This window comes from Saccostrea cucullata, unplaced genomic scaffold (assembly GCF_032062105.1).
Source record: "Saccostrea cucullata isolate Sc308-1 unplaced genomic scaffold, CSIRO_AGI_Scuc_v1 ctg62, whole genome shotgun sequence".
Classification (NCBI taxonomy): Eukaryota; Metazoa; Mollusca; class Bivalvia; order Ostreida; family Ostreidae; genus Saccostrea; species Saccostrea cuccullata.
In genome coordinates, this window is record NW_026937804.1 from 153,107 (window position 1) to 170,129 (window position 17,023).

Here is a 17,023-nt window from a genome sequence, read left to right on the forward strand (position 1 = left end):
CCACAGAAAAATTTAATGCTGTAAAAAAAAATATTTTTTAAAAATATTTTAATAATAATAAAAAAAAAAAACATTGAAGTGTAGGCATTATATCAATTTAAAAATAGAGAAAATTATTTCGTTTACAAAGACAACCCATAAAGTAAAGAAGGATAAAATAAACAATGTATTTAATTTTTGTACATTCTGACAAAATGCTATGTGATAGGTAAATTAAATTTTAAAAGTAAACAATATAAAATTCACAACCTCTGTCAGCAAAAAAAAAATTATAATAAATTAAAAAAAATATCACAGTTGTTATCTAACATTGAACATTCTGGACAGGATAATAACAAACAAAATATACCTTCACACACATCAATAATAGATTGTAAAATTTCATTTTATTAAAATGAATGATAAAACTGTTTTTACGTCCCTTACTCAAACTTAACATGATAAAACTCATGAAGGATTTGACAGTGTTTTCTGGCATGACTCCCATTATAAAACTGGACTTGTTTGACCTGAAAATATTGTTCTGTGTCACAGAGCCTAGTACGTGTAGACTTAAACTTACAAAACAGGTGAACATACTGTAACACTGTAGCTTGAATACATACAAAACAAAGGAACATAAAACAGTAGCTTTAACATGGACGGAGTTCAAAATATAAAATTACACTTTCTCAAACACATACATAGTCTTATAAAGCCACATTTCTGCATCATCCAATAAATAAAATTGATACTTGTATAAAAAGAATTGAAAACGGACGGCTTTTTATCTAGTTGAGTTTAAGAGCTAATAAATATTGAATCTTCATCCATCACTCACACATGTTACACAGTAAAACCTGTAGATAAATTTTATATAACACTTAAATCTGAGATTTTACACATCACTCAAACCTAACACGGAACATTATCTCTGTTGTATTGAGGATACTGTATCGCCGAGCTTCTATGTGAATTATTTAACATTAATTTTAGGGAAGTACAGGTCCAGCATCTGTTCCAGAGGTTGAAGTTTCAGTACCCTGTAAAATTCAGGAGCTCAGTTAAAACGTGTCATTGAACAATCACTAGAAATAGGACATATTATTAAAAGAAATCTTTCCAAAAAATTTCATGCGTTAATAAATAATTCCATTATTATTTTGTATATGATTCCATGCTATATATGTATATGAAACCATGCTATAAATCGCATGTAATTTCTAATAAGCAGCTACACTCTTCTCCAAGCCAAACAGAGTCAAGCAAGCCTCTCAATCCCATGCACTTGATATAAGTGTGTCACTGAAATACTTAACTGAATAGAATCACCATTTATTTTAATTCTAATTAAGTTCACATTTATATTTTATCAGAATAACTTGAAGTAAAGGAGCGAAGATATCAAAGAAAAGAGTCAGAGAACAATATAAATAAAGTATTAGTAAATTACAAAGCGTTTGAAATTTTAATAGAGGGATTTAGTTTATGGTTAGCAAATCTGTTAAGCTTTTACAGTCTTTTTTTTTTAACATCTTTTCTCCAATCTTAAAATTAATATTTCTTTGCCATTTTTTAAAAATAAAAACAATGTTTTTGAAGCTCAGTCATTTGTTAATGTGAAATCCTTTGGAGTGTGTAATGCCCTTGTTCTATCAAGATTAGATTGAGATCTCCAGAAAAGTTCTTTTCCTCTTGATGAAATGCAATTCAGCACTAACTGAAATTGTTATGTATGTAAAACTATTTAAATATATCTTAAATCCTGCCAGTCTTATTCAGGTGAAATGTCCTGTTTCTAGAAGACTAACTGTGTTTTATAATTCTGAAGTTAGTCTAGTGCTAAAATTGTGTTGATTTTGGCATCTGCCAATGGTGGACTGGTTTAGTTATCCTGTGACAAAAGCTCACCCACATTTTGACTATTTTAAGTGACGTTTTTAGTAAGAGGTGGGTGACTGCCAGAGTTGTGTACCTTGAGCTGATCGTGTGCGCCCGGTGTGTTGATCAAACTGCAAGCTGTTGTAGAAATTGAAATTTAAAGATTCATCAGGGACTGCAGACCTGTGATACAAAATCAAACACTGTGAAAGGGTGCTTCTATTATAAACCCATTACCTACAGGCACTGCAGAGAAATAAAATCATTCTAATTACCAGGAGGTGCATAAAAAAAAAATGGCAAAATGCAAAAAGTGATGATAATGAAAAGTAAATAGAAGTTTGAAATTTGTATAAAAACATCTGATTTTTTAGATCATATTGCTGTATTTTTGTTTTTGGGGTGCTTTTCTATTGTCAATTTAATGTAACATACATCTGTATGTATTCTTGTACATGTATGTACATAAAATTCATTTGATTTGCCTATAATTTTAATTAGATTAGTGCTTCCTTTTCCGTGCATCAGAGCAGTCCTTTTTTCCTCAGTATTAGTAAGAGAAGATGACTAGTCATAGCGACGTGCTTGTAAAACAAATATCTAGCGGCTAAACATCCACACCCAGCAGTACTAAAAACAAGATATCTGTTTTCGTACATTACACAAAGCTGATTTAAGTTTGGAACTTCAAAGTATCTTGACTGGGCTAAAAACAAAAATTAAAGAAAGATAACTCTAGTTTCGGTTCTGATATACATTTTACAACAATGGGTTGTTAGGCTTGGGTTTGACAAGATAATTATAATAAAATCACAAGGTCTTGTTAATACACTTTAAAACTCAGGGAATGGGGGAGGGGGGATACAAAAACACAACATCAGGAGTAACAAATGGGTATAAGGTCTTCAAATGTTTAACTTACATCTAATAGAAATAAGGCACACTGTGGCACCTACTAAATGCATATAAATTCAATCATTCATAAAACAGTATTGAACTATCATATAAGCAAACACATTCCAAACACATGCAAGATTGCTTAGAATAACCCTAGACTTTAAAGCATGTCAAAATTCAGGAACAAATTGACTGATCTCAACCCCCTAAAAGCACCATCTTCCGCTTATCAATAGCTTTAGCATCCCTTATCATAGAATTCCCTAAAATAAGAATGTGTTGCTATGCTTACCTTTGGACCCTGTGGGAGCTGGGGAGTTTGCGTGAGTGGGGGGGTTGTACGGGGGGTTTGGGGGCGTACATCTGTAGAGCACTCTCAATATCCTGATCCTGTTTCTGTTTCTGCACGGCGTGGGCCTGAGCTATCATGGCCTGGTGCTTAGCTTTACTCTGCTCCAGCATTGCTTTACTCTGTTGTTTTAGAGCAGCCTGCTGCTGCATTATCTGAAACTGTTTACTAGAATGAGAAGCTGTGTGATAGTTGCTAGGCAACACTCCCGTGACCTGGTTATAAGCATGAGCAAGGTCATTTTGCCAGGTCGTTCCATTTGAGTCCTCTATAAAACTATTAAAAGTTGCATTGGCACTTCGTAGATTCACATTTGATTGAACAGGTTTTCTTGATCCTGAAGCTGATTTGACCTCCACCCTTCTACGACCTTGACCTGAGGGTGGCCTGTTTCTGAAGTCCTCTGGGGTCACATTAGATGGGTTATATTTGACACTGTCCTGGGGTCTGGAATAGTTATCACTTCTCGTCTGTTCTGGGTAGACTGCTGTGTTTGTCTGCACCCTGTCCCCAGAAGCACCGGTATACGCGGAAGATGGGGGAACCATTTTGTCATAACTACCGGGTTTGCTGACCGTGTAAGTGGTATCTACTAGGGAGGTGGTACTGCCGTACTGCGGCACGTCACCCTGTCCCACTCGCTGGGAGGAGGAGCTTCGTGACTCGTCGTTTATCATGCTGGTCCCGTTATAGGCGGAGTACTGAAGAGCCTGCTGGCGGAGTGCCAACCTCTGTAGAGCATCATGTATAGCCTGGTCGTTGTAAGAATCTGTCAACAACAAAGTCATCTACTTAGCATGGCATCATATACTTAAAGATCTATTCAATATCTCACTGGCCACATGCTTATTCATACTCTGAAAGAACTAACACAAATGATATTTTAATTTCAATTTGACGAGATCTACTTACCCACTGTTGGATTAGTAGTGGCATAAGGATTAGCTGAGGAGGGACGATTCATGGCTGACATTGGCCGACTGAAAGACTTGGCTATCACACCTGTAGGTAAATAAAATCACATATTAGATATCTATAGCAGGCAGAATCACTTACAATTCTATCAAATACAAAACACATTCACTGAAAACAATCAATTAAATCATAAGACAAATACATTTTACTTCTATATGACTAACAATATCACTGCCCTAGGACCAAGTCATTAATGGTTAATTGTTGGAGGTTCTGAAGATAACAACAGCTAAGGGTGTGCACATAGTCTTCACTTAAAATAGTGTGAGACATAATTTTACAACACTAAAAAGAAATACAGTACATTGCAAGAAAATAACTGTGTGAAAACAATAGAAACCTGCCCCAAAGAATTTTAGAGCAAAACTGAAGTTTGAAAACTAGTGGATCAGTTGCCAGAAATGAAAATCAGGAGCCAGAAATAAAATGACACATTTCTGTTTACATTCCTACCTGCCCCCGGTGTATATTTTGTAGGTATAGGTATGTGTGTGTAATCATCTATAAACAAATAAACATTGGGAATTCACATCAATTATGAAAAAAAATTTAGTAAACATCTAAGAATGTCTCTTTTTCATCTGGTACAAAATTTTCAAAAATCAATTTCTCGAGTATTTCCTCATGGTTTTTCTTAATACTAGATAGCAAGACAGCGATAGATCCACCTGATAAAACATGAATAAAGCTTAGCTCCTACACAAGAAAAGCCATTAATTTTAAAGCCAGCAAGTCATTTTACCCTCACCAAATTGGCAGTCAAAAATTACTCTGTCATAAGTCTCATTTAATATCGACACAACTCTTTATTTTCATCATTGTTTTGAAATAAAGTTATTTTTTTATTGAAATTACTTCCATAATATCGCTAATTTGAAATACAGTGAATGATTTCAAGAACTATTCCACTTTATAATTTTTCTAATATTAAAATCATAATGTCAACCATAAGTTCTTCCCGTAAAGTGCTGCTCTTCATAATGCAGAGTAAATACATAGAGAACATGACATTGAACATTAAAGCTTGATTACTTTATACACCAGAAGCAGCAGTAAGCTGCTCTTTTCTAAACAGAACTGATGCTTGAGAGAAGAGAGACAGTGGCCAGACAACACTTGGTCCCTACCTGTAGAGGAGTCCACTGAGGGTTTAGGAGGGGGAGCTGGAGGGAGGATTAAATATCATAAAAATTAGAAGCATCAAGGTTATAAGCAAAAAACAATATTACATTCAGAAAAACAAATATGTATAAATCATCAATCAGTATTCTGTCTTCTTGTCATACTCACTCAAAATGTAAAATACTAAGGGCTAAATTTACTACATGTAAGATTTAGAGTACAAGTTTCCTATTGTATGAAATACAGGGTAAACCTAAAGATGAGAGCTTGAGTTACGCCCCTTCATGTATCGCTCATACAACAGAAGACAAGTATTGTTAATAACGTGACACAACCTTTCAAATGACCTCATGTTTGCATAATTTTTTAACCAATCAGATGAATACTACTTTCTCCCATAAGTGTTATTTGCATTTTTTATAAATTGAATGAGGAATTTATGCAAAACACTTTGAAACATTAAATTATGTTACAAATGTATATAAGGCAAGATAAATCTTTGTTTTAATTGCTAAAATTAAGTCTAAATGTGATGACTCAGAATAAATAATTTGGGAACCTATTATAAATAAAAGCTTGTTATAAATGTCTCTGCCGTGTACATTACCTGTCCTGTTCCCAGCTGAGGTGGCAGATCGCGGTCGGTTGGAGGTTAGTTTCTGTGTGTATACCTGTACAGCGTTAGCGTATGAGGATTGAGAGGGTGTGTGGTAAACACGTGAGTGTGGTGGCTCGCCGGTCTGTGAGATGGTTCTAGTGGTGGTGGCGGTGGTGGTTACATTGCTGTCACTAGCTAAAGAGAAATGTTTAGGCGTGCCAGATATTGCTTGTTGTCCTTCACATAAGTGATCAAAGCTCAGTGGACATTTATCTTACATTAGTTGTCTTCCAAGATTATTAAGAATTTTTATATTTTCCTACATTAAAAAACAAATGAACCAGTTTAATGCTCAACAAGAAGGCGTAAACATGTATTTCTAATCATTTTCATTTTGGTGAAGACAAGACCAGATATGTGTAGACAACAAACATTTCAATGTTTTAAAAATACATCATATGATTTTTAGCAAAGCTAGGGAAAATAATAATAAGCAGATAGGTATGGCTACTGAAAAAAGTATGATAATTAAAAAAGAAATTAATTAATTGATATTTCTATGATCACAATAAAATTCTACAGTTATATATTTATCAATTCAATTATTAATAAAACAGAAAAAATAACATTTCAAAGTATAATGGATGAATACTGTTAATATATGAACCTAAAGTGGCTGGAGTCCTATTGTTACCTCTGAAACTATCAGCTAGCCTACTGCTATGTATACATATACACAAAAGCAAACACTGAAATGACATACCAAACTTTGGCGTGTCCTCCCAGCCGTTAAGAGTTTTAGGCGTGGCCTCTATTGTACCCTCGACCTCCTTTTTCTTGCCTACATTGGTCTCTGAGCCAGACATGCTGGAGGTCCTCCCCAGGTTACTAGAGCCTGGCCTGTTCTGTAGTATGGAGCTCTGCCTAGAGATGGGGGGTCGACTGGGGGCGGCATTAGAGGGGCGGGAAGGACCCGCTGAGGGGGGTCTGGAGTGCTGGAATGTTGACGTGGGGCGGGACTGACCATCAGCAGTGTTATGCTTGGGGTGGCCCCCTAGGAATATACTTGCTGACTTGTTGATCTTGGTATAGGTTGTTAGTACTTCCTCTAGTTCTCCCTCACTGCAAATCAAATAAATACATCATATATGATATCGGTAAGTTCTTTGATTATATCTTCAAATAGATCTAATTGGATACTATCTTATCAATAACTCCTTATAAAGCACAATCTACATTATTTTGCATTAAAGGTTTCATGAGTTAAGATTTAATGAATGGTAATATCTTTTTCCTCTCACACTTGATCTTTTAACATTCATGCTATCTAGTACAAACTAATCATTAGATTACATGTACCTGGCAATATTGACAAATTTGTCAAACTTGTGTTCACACAGTCCCTGGGACTCGGCCTCTGCTGTGGTGGGGTGGAGCTCGGCTATCTTACCCTGCTGTCTCTCCTGCTGCCGCTTCAAGTTCACCTGCTCTGTCTCCTGAGAGTAGGAATAAATCATGTACAAATCATATAAATATAAACAAGACGAGTCCCAATAATAAGACCAATTGGCTCTACATTCTTATGTTTCATTGTACATAATAGAGACATTTCAAAATGTAATTAAGTGCCATGAGACTTGTGCAGTTAGATTCTGACATTAATAAATGGCGAATTCCTCCCTAACATAGACAGCTAGTAAGGCCTACTTTATTGTAGATATGGACGAAATCCCCGAGTTGTTTAGCCAGTATCCTCCGTCGATCAGTCAGGGGGAGCTTCCTGCTCGGTACCACCACCTTAAACGGCTGCTGAAGATTGACTGCCGCCCGCTTCAGGAACCGCAGCACCAAATCCTGCAACAGGCCAGAAAAATACGAATATACATGAAGTCATTTCTCTCCCATTTCACTCTACAAGAAATTTAATGTAATTTTGACTTTAATGTGTCTTTCTAACAGATTAGAGTAATTGCTTTACCATTTGTTCATTGAGAGCATCCGAGTCATCCTGATTAGAAGGGCCTACTTCAGATATCAAGCGCTGCTGAACCCGAACTAAATACATCGCAAAAGCACCTCTAGCCTGACACTTACTGGAAAAAAAAGAGGATTTTAACAAACTTATTAAAAACAGGTTAAATTTCATTTTTATACCGGTTAAGTGATAAATGTAAACATGGTACCGGTAAACATTAATTAGCATTACTGATATAATTGGCTAGTAAATGTAATAATAGTCAGAGATCAGACAGATCCATCCAAAATTAATCCGTCAAAACTTCAATCATTATCAAAGAGAAAAATTATGCTTTACAAAAGTTTTTCCTCACTATAACTTAAAATGAAAGAAAAAGTGAAATTTTCTACCCATCAATATTTATAGTAAACACCTATTGAATTATTACAATTTATGTGATTAAATATGATGCTTGTACCTGAGCGTTCTGCCCTTCTGTAAGAGCTCCACCACATTGTACTTAGGTTCGGGTGGGGGAGGTGGGGGTTTGGGGGGAACTTCAGGCTTCTCCTCGGGGGGATTTTCCTGGGGTTTTTGGAGGGGTAGTTTGACCTGAACTCTCTGGGGTTTTGGAGGTTTATCCTGTGCTGATGGCTTCTGAAAAGTCATACACTAAAACATTATACAAATTCATTTAATTGAATCTTTTAAAAGTTTATGTTCTTTTATTACCGGTAAATGAAAATACTTTGTCTTGATTGTTCAACTTTTATAACACAAGACAAATACATCAAAGTAAAAGAGGGACAGCATAAGTACACATGCAATACACACAGTTCTCTTGTAAACTTTACTAAGCTAGTGTTCTGCTGCTGTTTACAAGCTATGCCTGTAAAATACATGTAAACAGTTCTAAAATTTCAGCTGACTGACTTTAAGTTAACATTCTGTAAAGCTAGTGTAAGGTGATTCTCACTATATTGGTCTGTGCAGTGGGTGGTTTTCTGTAAAGCTAGTGTTAGGTTATTCTTACTATATCAGTTTGTGTAAGGTGACTCTTACTATATCAGTTTGTGCAGTGTGTTGTTTTTTGTTTTGTTTTTTTTTGTGTTTTTTGGGGGGGGGGGGGGGGGGCCTACACAATACTTTGTATCATTAAGTTCTGTAAAGCTTGTGTAAGGTGACTCTTACTAGATTGGTCTGTGCAGTGGGTGATTTTTCTGTAAAACTTGTGTATTAAAGGTGATTTTTACTATATAAGTCTGTGCAGTGGGTGGTTTATTCGGGTGGACCTACACTATATTTTGTATCCCTGTAAAGCTAGTGTAAGGGGATTCTTACTAGATCGGTCTGTGCAGTGGGTGGTTTTTCCGCAGGGACTTCGTCCCCATCCGTCACAACATCCACCTCTACCTCCACTTTGTTTTTCTCCTCCTCGGCGGGGGAGGAGCTTCTGGAGTCTGCCTTCGTGTCCTCATCCTCATTCTCCTCCTCTGATTCATCAGCCTTCTCCTCATCCTCCTCATTGTCCTCAACCACACCCTGAACAAGCTTAGGTCTCACTGTATAAAATATGAACAAGTTAAAGCCTCACTATATAAAATATGACAAGTTAAGGCATCACTGTATAAAATAAGGCCTCAATGTATAAAATATGAACAAGTTAAGGCATCACTGTATAAAATATGAACAAGCTTAGGTCTCACTGTATAAAATATGAACAAGTTAAAGCCTTACTATATAAAATATGAACAAGTTAAAGCCTCACTATATAAAATATGACAAGTTAAGGCATCACTGTATAAAATATGAACAAGCTTAGGTCTCACTGTATAAAATATGAACAAGTTAAGGCCTCACTGTATAAAATATGAACAAGTTAAGGCCTTGCTGTAAAAGATTTGAACAAGTTAAGGTCTCACTGAATAAGATAAAATAAATTTAGGCCTCACTCTATACAAAAAAATATGAAATATAAGTTTAGGCCTCAATGTATTCAATAAGTTTTGAACAAGTTGCACAAGAATTATAGACAAAAGGGGAATATTACAACCCTAAATTTTGCCAGGAACTAAAAAGAAATTCACATTTGAATTTTTAAGAAATTTCTATATTAATTTCTTTCATAATAGTGTTTATGTAGAGGTGTGTCTTGTTAAGGTCCATGTTATTTACCTTTAGGTTTGCGTTTGTTTTTCCTTCGTCCCCGTCTCGCTGTTCCTAACTTCCTCTCGTACTGTCGGGTTCTGTTAATGGCCTGGGCGTAACATTCAGCAAACTGAAACAAGACAACACCAGTCCCATCAGAGCAGTGTTCTATGAAGTCCAAATACACTCAATAACGTGATTTTAGAACTGGATGCACTGTTTTAGAAAATGTTAAAACTGATACCTCTGGATCCGACTTAGAATTTCCTCCAATGGATGCATATGCACTCCTAAAATGACAAAGTTTTAGTTCTTGGTAAAAGTCACGATATCTTATGCACCCTAAAATAATTTTTTAAATTGAAGCTTTCTAAAGCAGTCTGGAATTGAAGCAGAACTTATAGCACTGCAAACAGAGAATTAATATGTACTAACTAGTTATATTATTATTGATTACTCTCTATTAGATATTACTGCTAACTTAAATTATTATACTCCTATATAGTCCTATATTCCAAATCCAATATATATGTTAAATCTCTTGATCAACCATCCATTTGCGAATTATTATTCTCGCGATTTGTCTTTGAAGAGCAGAAAATAAGGAATCTACAGTGACTCTTACTTGTTCATCACTCAACAACATCTTAACAACATAATATAATGCACATATAATACAAAGCCTTGACTCATGCATTTTATGTAGATATAATAATCTATGTGAATGTTGTCTTACGTGGCATGTTTGGCATTTTTGGAGTTCCTGAATATATACAATAGACAGGTTATATATATAACAGAGAGATCTACGGCCGTCTATAAATAGATCTAATGAAATAGCTCAACTACACGTTATAACAACAGCTGATGTGATCTACTCACTTGGTTCTGAACGTAGGACTAATTCTGAAAACAGCAGATAATGACTGAGATCCACAAACACTCGCTGTACAGAAATCCTGTTGTATGTACTTCTTTCTTATTAAGCCTTTTTATTGATCATTATTAAGATTTTATGAACATTAGAGGAGGTCAGTTTAAAAAATCTATTTTGAAAATTGGCTTTCTGGCTTTGGGTATGTGCTCAAATTATCTGAAATCAAGCCTTTCTATCACTTTAATCTGATATACAAAAAATTTAGGGTGTAAAAAAATAAAGGTATGGATCTCCGTTACACATTTTTTTTTGCTTACAAAATAGTTAAAACCAAACGCATCTAAAATTTTCCTTTCTATTCTTATCGACTCTACATTATTAGCAAAGTTCATTCCAAAATTCTGTATCATTATGTATAGCTTAAGGGACAACACAGAAATTAACAGCATCTTCTCATCAAGATTCTCCAAGGTACTGATAACTTCTGTGTACCCTTTACTTTACCTCAGAATTTACCGACAGTAATAAATCCCTCATTATACAGTTAAGTTCATGATTCTGATTTACTTTTATTTTATACTAGTATTGAGCTTAATCTTGACTCTAAATTAGCATTTCTCCCTTTTTGACTCTTTGACATTTGAACCCTGACAGTGCTATACTTACTTTGCCCTTTGACCTACAGATGTAGAGGCAGCACTTTTAGCTTGTGATCCACCTTTATGTCTACAAAATAAAATGATTTAATTCACATCAAGTCACACAGTTCACCGTACATGATGATTTTCATTTCTTGGATCAGCATCAACATTGCAGTTATTTTGAATCAAGAACATTTAGTGATTGGAGTAGTTTCTTGAGTATATTAAACTGATATTTGCAAAAAGTTGAATCCATTCTTTTAAAAGTTTTAAATTTAAACTATCACTCTTTATTATCCAGCATTTGCCATGTTACTCTTGGCAAATATATCAGTTTTATTCTCACACTGTAACTGATACTTACCTTCACACAGAACGGCATAAAACTGAGTAGTATGTCAAATCATTGAATTATTTTTATTTCCCTAATGTTTTACCTTTCCGGATAGAGTCGACTGTGAACCATTAAATTGTGAGTAGTTGAAAACTGAAGAAACGATCTAAAAAAAAAAAAACAAAGCCTCAATTCAGTATTAAGTTTCCCAGTCCTGTGTGTAATGATTGCAGACCCACAAAATTTTGTAAATGACAGACATTGATTCGCAATCTCCATTGATTCTTTTACAAAATTCATGCAGGTATCATTTTAAAACATTTTCAACTAGTCCATTCAATATTTTCAGTATCAACATATCTGAAATTTAAGTGTTCTGTTATGGAAAAGGTAGTTTTTTACTTGCGGATAATTTTATAAATAAAGAATAAAATTCAGTTTTCTTTAAATAGATATAAACATAGAGTTCAAACCAAGGTAAAAACATACGAGTACAGGTCCCAGGAGTCAGGGGTGGGGAATATCCTGACCCAGCCCCCCTTCCTCTGGTCTTCCTCTTTGATTCGTCGTAGGATTTTGATTTCCTCGCTGTTCAGACCAGCCATGCCCCGGGGCTGGGGGTTTCCTGGTCGACTTCCAGATGAACTTCCAGCAGACTGGGGTCTCTGTTTCTATAAATAACAATTATACACAAAATAACTTCATGGAGCCAATCATTTTTATTGACCTATTCCTGAAATTTTCAGATTTTTAAAATTCTTCAAAAATTCCAAAATTCACCATCTTTGTTAATACTCTGAAGACTTGAATTATTTCTGTTGATTGCCTATTGTTGCCCATTAAAAAGAAATATTTCAAACAAAAGGAAAACAAGCAAACAAATAAACAAAACAAAAACAAACTCTTAGGCCACAACAAAATCAAAGGGAATGAAAACACAATGCCGTCCAGTTTATGGATCTCAGAATTAAGCTCAGGTAAAGAAAGACAGAAAGGAAGAAAAAATGAAGCAGCACCTCTTTTAATTTGTCATGTAACACTTTAAAATATTACCTGAATTTGTCCCATTACATACAAACATACTTTAATGTTTTATAGCAGATTGTTATGTAGTTTAATTCAAATGCTTGTTGACTGATCAAAAACCCATGGATGTCTCTCCACTAAGTTTTCATAAATAGGAGAGACTTTTTGAATAAAAGTAAAGTGTATGTGATCTGTTTACCTAAATATGAAATCTCCTTGATCAGAGATACAAAATTCTAAATTCCTGTGTTTTGCTAAATTACATCATATTCCTTACTCTTGATATTTCAAATTTTTCCTTGAAAATAAGTCAACTTGTAAATTATATAAAAATTAAGAGCTTACATCGGAACTATCAAATATTTGTCATCTCTAACCTTACTTTGTGTGTGTACAGGTAGTAAAACTCAGTCAATTTGAAATATAAATTCTTTTTCTTTCTTTTTTAATTTTATTTTTTTTTGCTTCCTTGTGTAAATTTCCCATAAAGCTAACACAGCTCATAAATAGGCATTCACCATATTAGTTTTTCTATCTCCTCTATCACCCTTTGGGTATTTAAACCCTTCACATTAGTTATGCTTCCCTTTATTTGTCTCTGCTGCATGTTGTAAAGGTATATTATTTTTCTGTTAATGTCTTATTTCATTGATCATGCATTTGTATTAACTTCACTTTGTAAAGATGACTTGTATGCAATTGATATCAAATAGATTTGGCTTTTATTTTGGTTGCCACAGAAAGGCATACAGAAAGTTATATTTGTTACACCCAAATATATTACAATGACAATGATGGAGATGTCTATTCTGGTGATGTCAATGAAGCCTAATACATCAAAAAGTACAAAACTAAAACTTAAATAGGGGGTTGAAGAAGGGTAAGCTGGGAAAACTAATATGGCAGTTCTTTTCATGAATTGTGTTCAGCTTTTATCGTTAAATTTGTTTTTCATGAACAAAGCATTAATCAAAGCAAATTACAACCTTTGATAATTAATACATAGTACCCCATACATAGTACCCCAGTCATTTATCAAAAAGAGATTCATATAAAAAGTTGAAACAGCAACAAATGAAAACCTAGTATACCATCATATGTTAGGTATATTTCTGCTATGTAAATCTAGTAAGCATCTGTTTTAATATATATATAAATAAAGATCCAGTTCCACCCAATCCACTCTGTTACAGGGGGTCAATCACAGGGAGTTAAGTCAGGACACTTACCAGTGAGGAGGCAGAGGAGGGCCTATATCGAGCAGACTGGAAATACAGTGCAGGCAAAATGAAAGTAACATGGTGCATATAGTGTCAATATTAAGGTTTTTATAAATTTAGTGAGATTTGACATAAGTAACATGACTGGTATCAGATAGAGAGTGTCCCTGAAAGCACAGACTGTCACTTCAATAGGTGACAAACTTTAACTTATATCCCCAGTTGATGAGCTGAGATAGATTTCTTCATTCTTTTTGTTGTCTTTCCACCCCCTACTGAACCCCTACCAGTTCTCAGGATGTACATTTAATATCAGACTGCCCCCTCTACTTGTCCCTCCCATTTCCGACTGCTATCACACTGTGCTTTCAGAGAAAGTGATTAGATCATTCATACATTCATGCATGATTACAAATTAACCATTTGACATACATTACATACAACTAAAATGTTTTGACATTTATTTTTCTACATAGAACACAAAATGTGTTACTATAAAGAATAGAAATTGTTTTATAAGAATCTTGCTTTAAAAAAAAAAACATCCACCAGAAAAAAATGCACCCATAGCCCTCAACAATATCAATTATAAAGCAAAAAAAGAACCACATAAAAATAGAATAAAAATACACCCAAAAGAAAAGAAAGATTTATTTTCAGTAGTGTCATATATGTAGTGAACAAATAGCACTTAGTTGTGTACTGTAAACTACTATAAAACACATCAAGAAAAGCCCTAATTTTCAAGGAAACATCCCAAATGGACAAGGAAACAGCCCTAACACCAAGGAATTAGCCCCCATAACCAAGGAAACAGCCCTAACACCAATGAATTAGCCCCCATGACCAAGGAAACAGCCCAATAACTACTGACAAAGTCTGAAATGACAACTGTGTACCATATCAAGGATAGAGACATCATCAGAGTTCATACGTCTCTCGGCCTCAAGTTTCCATCTACGCCTTTCCTACAGTATCCAGAGTATACTGTTATTTTATTTAGATTGTTTGCAAACCCCCTTAAGTTTAATCAAAGATGAATTTTATCAAAAGTAGGACTATATCCATAGGACATGAAACATGTTACACAAAATTGTCCTATCCTTTATTGTCTGTGTAAGAAGTCTGATATATATCTTGGGAAATTTATAGGAAACTGAACCAAATACAAATTGGAAGATACAAGGTCAAGGTCATTTGGAAGACCAATGTCAAATATTTTGACCTTGTTGAATTGCTCTGACTATGATGTATAAAATTTGATGAAAATCTATCAGTGCGAAAGGCAAAGATGGATGATAGATGGAAGATGGACATGACAAACACTACATGCTCTGGTGAGAGTATCTCTCTTCAAAATCAGACTGTTTTGGTCTTTCAAATATCTGCATTATATATGTTTATATAGTAAAAAAGTTTTTTTTTCAAATAATGGACTACTGGTATTATGATATATTAAATGACTGTATATATTAGACAGAAAATGTATTATTTGGCACATGCAGTTTTGATATTGTGTTAGATTTAAAGATTATAAACTCTAACGTATTACTGTACTAAAGATTGTTACATTGACCCAGGAGATAGATATATACCTAGAATAAAATTCACAGAGGTGAGAAAATAAAAAAGAAAAAGGAAATATTATAAATATCATAGGCTCTGTTACATAGAGATTCTGGATTACAAATTATATCTCACCGAAATCTTTTCTTGAATTGTCCGCTCTTTCTAATTAACATAATCAAATATATGTTAACTTGTATAGAACATATACTAAAGCCATGATTATTGTTATTTAAGCCAGCTTATTTGCCATGCTTTTAGTATACTAGTATGCATTATGATAAGAATTATCTGTAAAAAAAAATTGCATGCGGATCACATTTCTCCAAAATCTACTAATCCTCACTCAAGGAAACTAAATTTCCAAAAGTTTTAACTTACATACAGGAGTATATAGATTATACTTTTCTTTCTTTAACTTCCCTTATTCTTATAAGATGAAATTTAAAATATGTAAGAGAATAAGTCAGCTGACAAAGAGAGAGTTTCACTACTTGTCATCTAATCCCCACCTCCAGGAAAGTTCTCATATATATAACAGAGACAGAGACATAGTGCTGACCGACACTAAGAGAGGATCTACCCCCGACCTCCTTACCTTGGCACGCGCGGCTATTTTGGCAGTGACTTCTTGATTACGTCGACTCTGTTGGAGAGTTCTCATCATCGGATCATGACAGACAACTCCTACAACAATCAAATTACAATGGCACTGAACTTTCACGATTCAAGTTAATATTATTATTAATAAAGTAAGGCATATTTCAAAATATTTTTTGTTTAATTCATAAAAATTAAAGTATTACTGATACTTTCTGCTATAATAATTCTCCATAACACAATGTAAAAATTCACAACATTCCAAACCAGTACACACACCTGTAAGGCTGAACACATCACACATCATATTGGTTTTTATCTTCATGTCTAAAGGGGAATCACTGCAAAAATAAAAAAAAAAATATTTCATTTATTCAGTGATAAACAACAGTTTACAAAAAAATCAGGTAACAAACTAACTAACTATGCATACATACGAAGTTCATAAACTCAAGCGTATTACAGGTATAAAAAAAAAATTAAATCAATTAACAAATAATTTAAATGAGAGTTATCATCCTTGCTACACTGCACCCAATCTCTCAACAGAGGGCTAACATGATCTTCATAGAAAATTATTCTGCTGACACATCTTCAACACTTACCATGCGAGGGAGGGGGATAAATTGACTTCTAGCACCCACGGTTTTAGGTTATCATCCACTAAAATATCAAACCCATATAATTCTGAAAAGGAAGAAAATATCATGTCAAAAAAAGTTTCAAGTTGACACATTTAAGAATTGCATTTGAAGGCCTAATGTTTTTCTTTTCTGATAAAAAAAAATTAGTATATCATCAAACCCCATATGAAACAGTATACAGTTAAAGTATATCATTGAGGTAGTCAGCA

At 34.3% G+C, this 17,023-nt stretch overlaps 1 protein-coding gene across 13 annotated transcripts in view; it reads right to left on the reverse strand.

Moving 5' to 3' along the window:
* Nucleotides 1–301: 301 nt before the first annotated feature.
* LOC134248853 (tubulin polyglutamylase TTLL5-like) overlaps nucleotides 302–17,023 on the reverse strand; it is a 37,186-nt gene continuing 20,464 nt past the window's right edge. For 2 of the 13 annotated variants that reach the window (XM_062731233.1, XM_062731232.1), the window contains 19 exons: nucleotides 16,776–16,857; nucleotides 16,450–16,511; nucleotides 16,169–16,257; nucleotides 12,248–12,429; nucleotides 11,862–11,924; nucleotides 11,450–11,509; nucleotides 10,789–10,812; nucleotides 10,151–10,196; nucleotides 9,934–10,036; nucleotides 9,100–9,320; nucleotides 8,237–8,415; nucleotides 7,780–7,894; nucleotides 7,509–7,655; nucleotides 7,161–7,297; nucleotides 6,565–6,923; nucleotides 5,811–5,996; nucleotides 4,019–4,108; nucleotides 3,050–3,875; nucleotides 1,531–2,043 (listed from right to left, as the gene is read on the reverse strand). In XM_062731233.1, the coding sequence (XP_062587217.1) occupies nucleotides 1,920–2,043; nucleotides 3,050–3,875; nucleotides 4,019–4,108; nucleotides 5,811–5,996; nucleotides 6,565–6,923; nucleotides 7,161–7,297; nucleotides 7,509–7,655; nucleotides 7,780–7,894; nucleotides 8,237–8,415; nucleotides 9,100–9,320; nucleotides 9,934–10,036; nucleotides 10,151–10,196; nucleotides 10,789–10,812; nucleotides 11,450–11,509; nucleotides 11,862–11,924; nucleotides 12,248–12,429; nucleotides 16,169–16,257; nucleotides 16,450–16,511; nucleotides 16,776–16,857 (3,095 nt within the window). In that variant the 3' untranslated portion in view covers nucleotides 1,531–1,919. Of the gene's footprint in view, nucleotides 1,023–1,527; nucleotides 2,044–2,517; nucleotides 2,567–2,782; nucleotides 2,816–3,049; nucleotides 3,876–4,018; nucleotides 4,109–5,810; nucleotides 5,997–6,564; nucleotides 6,924–7,160; nucleotides 7,298–7,508; nucleotides 7,656–7,779; nucleotides 7,895–8,236; nucleotides 8,416–9,099; nucleotides 9,321–9,933; nucleotides 10,037–10,150; nucleotides 10,197–10,788; nucleotides 10,813–11,449; nucleotides 11,510–11,861; nucleotides 11,925–12,247; nucleotides 12,430–14,013; nucleotides 14,050–15,705; nucleotides 15,736–16,168; nucleotides 16,258–16,449; nucleotides 16,512–16,775; nucleotides 16,858–17,023 lie in introns of those variants that run through there. The other 11 variants (XM_062731228.1, XM_062731235.1, XM_062731234.1 and 8 more) reach the window with 11 other exon arrangements.